We start from the raw sequence: 9,006 nt of genomic DNA on the forward strand, positions 1-9,006 counted from the left end.
TCTCAGGAACCCTAGCTTCCGATCCCCTTTCCCCTTCCTCCCGAATTTCTGTACTCCACCATGGATTCAATGAATTGAGAGAGAGAGACCATAACAGCCTCCTACTCGTCCACGTCCGCATCTGCCACAATGCCCGTGCTGGTAGTGAGTTGCTCCTATGCGCATTGGTGCTCGTAGAAGAGGTGGAGGTTTGTACGCCTGGTCGGCATGCGCCTGTCGAAACACGACCTACCGCCCTTGTAGCATCATGTCGGTGTAGAGAGCCGCGCCTCCCCCATGGCGATGCCGACATGGACCGACGAGGACGGTGGCGTTAGTTCGTCGTTGGCCGTCTCCTCCATTCAGAGCGTTGGAGTTCAAGGAAGCCATGTCGCGTGTGGTTCTGAGAGGAGATAGGGAGCGGAGGAGGTTGGATGCGGTTGTTCCTGGGCCTCGTGTTTAAATCACAAAGGCAGTGAGGTGGCTAATGGTGGGCGGCAGATGAACGGATGGGTGGCGTTGGAGTAGATTCCTCGACAACCGCTCATGTTTATTAGAGGGAGGCGGGCAAACAATTTGTGAACCGGGAAACGATGAGGGTGGCTATGTCGGCTGAAGCGCCTCTTCAACGCCGGCTCTAGTGCGAGGGCGCGTCTGCTTTGGGCGGGCATGAATGCGGCATTATCCGCTTGGCGGGAAAGGACGTGGCGATGGAGAGGGTTTTGGGTGGGGTCATGTTGTCGGAGGCATGCTGACAGCGGTCCGGTCACCCACAAAGCCCTCAAATTTACTTTCAGTTTGCATTAAAAAGGACTTCCGGACTGGTCAACGGATGAGTATAGGACCAAAACACATCCGAACCGCACGGTCCGGACGAATGGTGCCAATATCATCTCGTGAAATAAAAAACTTAGTACTCCCTCCGTCCGAAAATACTTGTCATCAAAATGAATAAAAAGAGATGTATCTAAAACTAAAATACATCTAGATACATCCCCTTTTATTCATTTTGATGACAAGTACTCACTCTGTTCCTAAATATAAGTCTTTTTAAAGATTTTACTATAGACTACATGCGGAGCAAAATGAGTGAACCTACACTCTAAAATATGTCTATATACATCCATATCTAGTTTGCAGTGGAATCTTTATATTTAGGACAGCGGTAGGGACACGCTTCGGGCCGCGTCTGGAACGCTCTCCGCCTCGCACGAGAGATCGAGCGGTCCACGCGATCGATCCCCTCTCGCATAAACGCGACCACCCCCAACCCAACCCAGAGTCGCAACGAAACCAAACAAACCACCCGAGTCGACCGCTTCGAGAAGCCTCGCCACCAAGGCACCCAGACCCAGACCTCCTCCCGGGAATCGGAACCGCGTCCCAGCCAGCCCCAACCCATTCGTCGCTCCCCTGATCCATCCGGCGACGCGGCGGAGCGAGGAACCAAGGCTCGAGCAGCGGGCGGGCGGGCGGAGAGGAGCCGGAGAGATGGCGGAGAACCCGCAGCTGTTCGGGAACGGGATGCCCGTGCCCTTCCACGGCGAGATGTTCGTCCTCGCCCGCGACGGCGTCGAGTTCCACGTCGACAAGATCCCCTCGTGCGTAATCCCCTCTCTCTCATCCGTCCTCTCACCCCGGTTGCTTTCGCCTCGCTTGGACAGATTGCTATTTTTTTTTCCGATCTAGCATCGCGAGCGATCGCGCTGTCTGGATGGGGATTTTTAATTGGGGTTAGGTTAGGGTTTGATGCGAAGAAACGGCGGGGGATTGGTTGGCTTCTAGGAGGATGGCTTTAACAGCTCTTCGGAATTGGCTCGTCTGAGATTCCCGGTGATGCGGGCGGCCCTAATTGTGCCGAGCCCTTAGTTTGAGAGGGGAATTCTGCCCTTCAGTGGCTGGCATGTCGCCTTGCAACGAATTTTTAGCTATCCTCGTGTTCGTCCTTGTCTTCTTCAAGAGGATTGCAGACATACGAGTTCCAAGGTTTGATGTGTTTGTGATGCCTGGTTTACCAGTATAGGCTTGTATCGAACCACTGGACTGCTACATAATTTGGAACGCTTGGTTGGAACTGCTAGGTGACAAGGAGAAAAATAATGCTGCTGCTGCATATTGTATGGTTTGGGATTTATTTAGGAACGGTGCACGGAAACACCGTACCATAGTCTGTAGTAGATCGTGAGCTACAAATGCGGCACCCATTTATCTCGTTGTGCACTGAGTTAGATGAGGAATGCTTTCATTGTGTTGTACTCTAGTCATTTAGAAGGCTTTCTCATTGTGTTCCGCATGGGATTTCATCTTATTAAGTTAAACACTGCTTTGCACAAAAAATGACTAACTGGACTCTATCATCAGTCTCATATGGTTGCTTCGCCTGTTCTCAGGGCGCCCGGCGGTCACGCAAAAACAAAGGGCACCATATACCTGTCTAACATAAGGATGGTGTTTGTCGCCGCCAAGCCTGTTGGGAACTTCTTTGCCTTTGATATGCCCCTGGTGAGTAAATGCATCCTGAAATGACCCTATCCCGTGTGAATCGGTGGAAGGAACAATTGATGTTGCTTCCTTAATAATAATTTCATTACATCATGGGTTCAGAGCAAAATGTAAATTCTCTGACATGGCAAACTTGTTGGCAGCTGTACGTGCACGGTGAGAAGTTCAACCAACCGATATTTCACTGCAACAATATTTCTGGATTCGTTGAGCCGGTGAGTTGTTTGTCACTGAACATTTCATGATCGAACCAGAGAATACTTGCACATCCTACGTTCCTATAAAACCACGGGGATACTAATAACCTTGGGCGGGTTCAATGCAGGTTGTTCCAGAGAGCCAGAACAGGGCTCTGTACTCGACCCACACCTTCAAGATCTTGTTCAAGGAAGGTGGATGTGGTACCTTTGTGCCACTCTTCCTGAACCTGATAACATCAGTGCGGCGCTACAATCAGTTTGAAGCCCAGCCTGCTACTGTGCCCCGTGTGGACCCCATGCAGGCAGCGCAAACTCCTGTCGACGACATGATGCGCCATGCGTGAGTGCACCAATCTGACATTTCCCAGTATCCTCCTTCCAGCTATTCCCCTGTTGTGCTGTGTGAACTCACTGGTGGTCTGATGTTCACAGGTATGTCGATCCACATGATCCTACCAAGATCTTCCTCCAGCAGCCCGCACCGGAATCCCAGCTGAGGAGGAGAAACTACCACGGCCCCGCGGACAACGCGTACTGATGCTTTGGCCTGATTGCGAAGTGCATGTGTTTTCGATGATCTATGTGGCGCACACGAGCAATATATCTGTTTGGTGTCATTCTGGTGATTCTCACTGAAGGATGTGATGGAAGTATAGTAGTGTGATGATGATGTCAGACAATTGTGTGCTTCACTGTTGGATTCAATCCAGATCTAAGTATAATAATGTACATACAAGGTGATCTGCTGGATTGTATGTTGCTGATCTCGTCGTATAGAGTTAAGAATTGGTCTGAATGCTGAGTAAATTTGTGTCGACATGTTGAGATGTGTGCGTTTGTTGGGTCCATTCAGCCTCTTGAGCCTTGGATGGCAATCAGAATATACCAAACCTAGGATGGCAAGCTCTCAGTCATATTGTGCATGTAAAGTGGTCTGCTTGGCTATATGTTGCTGATCTGCTGCAGCACTAGTGTCCCTTGTAATCAACACACGGGGAATAAATACACCATAGAGAAAGATAGGGATTGAGCAATGTCTTGTGGTTTGGGGCAAGGAAGAAAATATTACTACAAGCAGTTGACTGCAAACCAATTGGAAACAATTAAATGTGGATCTTGAGCATCTCTCGTGCAATAATATTACAAACCATGGGAAATACGCAAGCTCAGTGTTTATGGTTTCACAGCATTATACTCACTATATTACAGACATAGTAGTTGCAAGTTGTTGACAAGGATCATCAAATTCTGCACCGTGTAGCAGCAGCACCACCTGACTCGCAAAATCAGCAACATGCTAGTACAATAGACGAGGTATATTATTGGCAGGCAGGTTTAAGGATCACACGGCCTCCACGCTTGAGGGAGTCTTGGGCGATGATGATGATGAAGAGCCGCCGCCATCATCTACATGGGCTCTTCGTGTCCAGGGTGTCCATTCCATCGTCTGGTGTTTGACAGTTTAGCAAACGGATTAAGAAACACCATCATGACAACTCTTTACAAGGAAGATACGGTGATTTATTACCTCTAAGTCATTGACACACACATAAGGAACGTGCTGAATCTTTTCCCAGTTGGGGTCTCCAGCTCTTCTGCATGAACTCATCAGCATCTCATTGCAGAAGCTGAGATCGAAGTGCTCAAGAGAACGCGGCAGCGTCGGAAGCGACCGGATGTTCGGGCACCAGTCGAGGGCCAGGTACTTGAGCGACGTCAGGTGCTCCATGTGATCCGGCATGGTGGACGAGCTGCAGCGGCACATGTAGAAGGAACGGAGGTGAGGCCAAAACCCACCAAGCTCTTGGCCAAGCTCTGTGCTGCAATGGAAGAGGCTGAGTTGGTTGAGATACTTTGGGCAGCCGTCGTGCTGGCCCATCATCCAGCTCGGGTATCTCAAGCCATGGTAAGAGTGGATAGTCAGTGATTCCAGATGCTTGGGTGGGCAGAGACCCTCCAGCACCTCCGTCTGAGCCTCCTGCTTCTTCAACTCTCCTCTCGTATCACGCCCCCACCACAGTTCCAATGTTGTCAGCCCTTCTTTGTCGCCCAGCTTGGCTTCAAGGGCTTCCTGCTGGGTCTTGACGTTCTCGAGGCCCGCGATACTCAGTTTGCCGCGAAGCTGGTTCAGGCCGCCGAGTTGCTTCAACTCGCACCCTTGCTCCTTTCCCACTTCAAATTTTTGCAGCGTTCGAAGCAATGTCATCCTGCCAACTCTTGGGATCTTCAGAAACGGCATTCCGGCCATGTGTCGCAAGTTGATGAGGCCAAACATGTCGTCACGAGAGTTGAACACCAATTTTTCAACACCAGAAAAATCTACAACCTGCATGTGGTAAAGCTTGCTCAAAGTGCTTGGTAAAACCAGCATCTTGCCGTGTCTAGTCTCATAAGGAAGATGCCGTAGATACCGTAGATGCCTTAGCTGACCAATACATTCTGGGACTGAAAATGTACCTTGATCATTATAGACAGGTATGATAAGCACCCGCAACTTCTTTAGCCTCACAAACAGACTCTTGACCACTTTATCCTCAACTGGTTTTGTGACATCTACGCCGTCAATGATGAGAGTCCGCAGCTTGTCCAATTTACATATCTTCTCAGTAATCAATTCTGAATCATAGGTCTGAAGATAAAAATGGCGGGCGTCTAGGGGAACTTCTTTTTCATGTCCTCCTTCCATTATCAAGCTGTCTCCTCTCCGTTTCCATCTGTTCTCGATTTTGAAACAATCACTTCCAGCGACCTTGTCCGCTAAATCAAGCAACAAATCATGAACTATATAAGTGTCCTTTCTACCAGTGTGGAACTCTACTTTATGTTGCAGAAATGAGGCTGACACTAGTTCATCAAAGTATCCCTGGCAAACATCTTCTGAATCCTTCCCTTCGTTGCTACTTCTGGCAAACCCTTCTGCAGCCCAAAGCTTCACTAGCTCATCTTGTCTCAAGAGACGTCTTCGAGGGAAAATACTGCAGTAAGCAAAGCATCGTCTGACCTGTTCATCAAGATGTTGGTAGCTCCACCACAGAGCTCCCATGGTGTCATCCAAATGGTTCCCATCTCGGGAATTTCTCCAGTAATCAATGTTTGGCCTCATACGTAGCTGCCCTCCAACAATTTTGGCCGCTAGAGGTGACCCCTTTAGCTTTTTTGCAATCTGAGTCGCAATGTCTTCGAGTCTTATTCGGTCATCAGCAGCAACGCACACGTTGTGAAATGCATAGTGCTTGAACAATTTCAGGAAGACATCTTCACCTAGGACTGACATGGGAATACATCTCTGCTCTGCAGCACCCAGAGCTATCAATGCATCTTTAGTTCTACTAGTCACCAGGACCTTGCTTCCTGGTTCTCCAGCGTTCAGCGGTGAAAGTATCTGTTGCAGCTTCTCATACTGCCTCACATCTCTATTATTGTACCAAACATCATCTAGTACCAAGAGGAACCGTTTTCCATGCAGTACCTTCTCCAAATTAGTTTGTAAGGTGTCAAGATTATTGAACTGAGGGCACGGGGTCCTGCTAGCGGCCTCAGACATCTGCCCGAAAATGGTATCCACACTAAAATCCTGAGAAACGTGAACCCACATAACAAGGTTGAAATGACCATCCTTTTGCTCACGGGCACAAACAAGTTGTGAAAGGGTTGATTTCCCAGAACCACCGATGCCATGAATGCCGATTACGGAATAACATTGAGCTCTGTTGGTGTTTGGTTGAGCATCTTCTTCATTATCATGAAGCATTGCAACTATGTTATCACAATCTTTATCTCGTCCGATTACCAGGGATGGAGGCCTCGCCGTAGTGACCGCACCTCGTGAGTTGGCAGGTTTGCTCAAATTAGTATTGCTTTTGTTTGGCAAGTTCATCTGTTCAAAAAATCCACATGCATCATTTATGACCTTTTCTATTTTTTCTAGGCTCTGCTTCAACTCGATTTTTGACATGCCACACTCCTGCAAAACAAAATACCAAGCGAGGGAATCGATGAATGAGAAAATATTTCTACGGATCCGAGAAACGTACATAAGAAAACTGAAGTTAGTTTTAATTTTCAGCTTGATTAGCAAAATAAGGTTATTTTTAATATTATCCAACTCAGTTTTGGTTCGTCACTTTTGCCAGGAAAGGATATGGTTGCTAAGTTGTAAAGCCAATGAGCCCCCAAATAAACCGGAAAATCAAGGGTAGAGCCCCAAATGTACTCTCCTTTTGCAATTCTAACATGTTTTCATGCAACAATTAACAAAAAACCGTTTTATGCCCGAGAGGAAATACAAACACATATAGAGGCAGTAAAGGACCTGATCTTTCAGGAAGTTGCACTTTTTCATGGCAGACGTCAAGAGCTTCTTCACATGGTTCTTGTTGCGTCGAGGCGCGGCCACCTCTAACTTGAGATAGTCATCTTGTATCTGTTTCTCTAGGAACTGTCAAGATGTCCTCTGCTTCGTAGAAAGCAGACTTAAGATCGTTGAACAGCTGCTGCAGACGAGGCCTGTAAGGGCTCTCCTCAACTATTTCCATCACGCGCTGTAGCAGCAAAATCTTTGGCTCCAGTTCCTTGAGCTTCTGCGATGCATCAAAGCTGAGGAGGGAGGAGGCTTTCTTGTAAAGCTCGGAGATGATGGGCGAGGCGACCCACCCAGCGGCTTTCATGGCCCATCCTACAGCGGCAGCAGCGGACACCGGATCCGCCATTAGAAGCCGCAAGTCGTCCGGCGATTTGCTGGAGAATATGCCGAGATGAGAGTAAATTAAATCCAGATGGAACAAAAAAATCAAGCGTAGATGGGGTTGATTTAGAGGCTGGGGGCGGGGGTAAATTACCTTGACAGAAACCGGTGAGGGTCAGGTCAAATCCGGCGGCTGAAGGATGGTGGGAAGGTGCTCGGCTGATGGAGGTCCGGACGGCGTCCAGCGGCTGGAGGTCAGGGACGGCCGACGGTGGCTGGAGGCGGTCGGCGTGTCTTGGTTTCCGGCAGCGGAGCCGGAAATGCAAAGGGCGATGGAGGCCGGACGAGAGGTGTGGCGAGAGTGAAGTCTCGACTCTCGAGTCTCCCTCCCTCGTTTAACTTTTCAAACTGCCCCCCTCAATTATATATTGATCTGGTGCACTACAATTCCTCGCACAATTGGAAGAAAGAAAAACCTCACAGCTGTCCCCTCAAACGCGTGACAACAGTCAAAGGTGGTCTACATCGGTTTCGACATCCTCAGAGCATCTACAACCGGACCCCATACCCGCCCGAACGGATTGCCTCGTCAGTGATCGAACACAAAAACCGCACCCTGCCAGGCGCCCCAAATCAGGCCGGAACGCCCGGACTAACTGGCAACCCTTGTATCCAGTCTAAATCTTGGACGCGTATGGGGACGCCCGGACGCGGCTGGGCATGCCCGCCCGTCGGATCTGGCCCATGCTGGCCCATCCAACCCCACATCAAATGGACCCTATCTGCACCTTCGGTCGAAACCCTAGCCGCATTCCACTCCACTTCCTTCCCCTCCAGTCCACTCCACTCCGCCACCCGGGCTCTTGTCGGACGATCACCGGCCTTCTCGGCATGGCGGGCAGCGGATCACAGTCCTACATCTCCAGATCCGTCGACCCCGAGCTCATCCCACAAGACCCCGAGAAGGAGATGACCATCCGGTTTGCGCTCCGTTGCTCCTGAGAGGAGGCCGCTTGACGGGAATCCATTGCGTCTGCCCAAATGACGCATGGATCAGCCGCGAGGTGTGTCGTTGCTGCCTCATCGGAGGCGGTGTGGTCCATCTGGCATCCGAACACGTTGGCGGATGTGCAACCCCTCCGTTGGTGTCCGCGTGGGCATCGTCTGACGCAAATATGGCGCGGCGTGCCCGCCGGGCTAGGCAGCGGCAGTCCTCGCGGCAGTGGATGTTGCCGAAGCGGAGTCGTATTTTCCAGCACCCCGTATGGTGCACCAGTCCGGGCGCCACAACCACGTCATGGTGGACATCGCCGGCTCCTCCCAGGTCGGATTCAACATCGATCTCACGTCCATCGGTGCAGTGAAGGTTACAGACTCCAAAGAGGAAGAGTAGGCCATGGGAGTCGGCAGCGCCATGACTCCTATGAGTCGGTTCGTTCCGATGTCCAACTCTACCTCGCTGATGACCGGACCAACACTGTGAGGGGCGCGGCGGAGCCGGACGAGCTCCGCTTAAATTAGGTTTTACGTCTGTATGTAATAATATGGATTAGATGATTTGGAAATGATGTTTGTGGTTGTGGAATCAACTTTTTATGTGTTGTCCAGTCACTGTCCGTGGACGCGTCCGGGCGTGTTCGC

General features: G+C 50.0%; 1 protein-coding gene and 1 pseudogene across 1 annotated transcript; one reads left to right on the forward strand and one right to left on the reverse strand.

Annotated features, from left to right (window-relative positions):
• Positions 1-1,260: 1,260 nt before the first annotated feature.
• Positions 1,261-3,506, forward strand: LOC123112655 (UPF0664 stress-induced protein C29B12.11c). Its single transcript, XM_044533708.1, has 5 exons — positions 1,261-1,580; positions 2,370-2,481; positions 2,625-2,696; positions 2,807-3,021; positions 3,114-3,506. The coding sequence occupies exons 1-5, from the start codon at positions 1,471-1,473 to the stop codon at positions 3,217-3,219; spliced, it is 615 nt and encodes a 204-aa protein (XP_044389643.1). The 5' UTR covers positions 1,261-1,470; the 3' UTR covers positions 3,220-3,506.
• Positions 3,507-3,620: 114 nt separating this feature from the next.
• On the reverse strand, positions 3,621-7,790 carry LOC123112654 (putative disease resistance RPP13-like protein 1; annotated as a pseudogene).
• Positions 7,791-9,006: the final 1,216 nt, after the last annotated feature.

The sequence above is a fragment of the Triticum aestivum genome, chromosome 5B (genome assembly GCF_018294505.1).
Source record: "Triticum aestivum cultivar Chinese Spring chromosome 5B, IWGSC CS RefSeq v2.1, whole genome shotgun sequence".
In the NCBI taxonomy this organism is placed as follows: Eukaryota; Viridiplantae; Streptophyta; class Magnoliopsida; order Poales; family Poaceae; genus Triticum; species Triticum aestivum.

What these genes read in the sequence shown, in the direction of transcription:
- LOC123112655 (XM_044533708.1), top strand. Translation starts at nt 1,471, where the DNA reads ATGGCGGAGAACCCGCAGCTGTTCGGGAACGGGATGCCCGTGCCCTTC. An exon ending in TTGCCTTTGATATGCCCCTG is followed by an intron (nt 2,482 to 2,624) that starts GTGAGTAAATGC and finishes ACTTGTTGGCAG; the next exon opens with CTGTACGTGCACGGTGAGAA. An exon ending in GACGACATGATGCGCCATGC is followed by an intron (nt 3,022 to 3,113) that starts GTGAGTGCACCA and finishes TGATGTTCACAG; the next exon opens with GTATGTCGATCCACATGATC.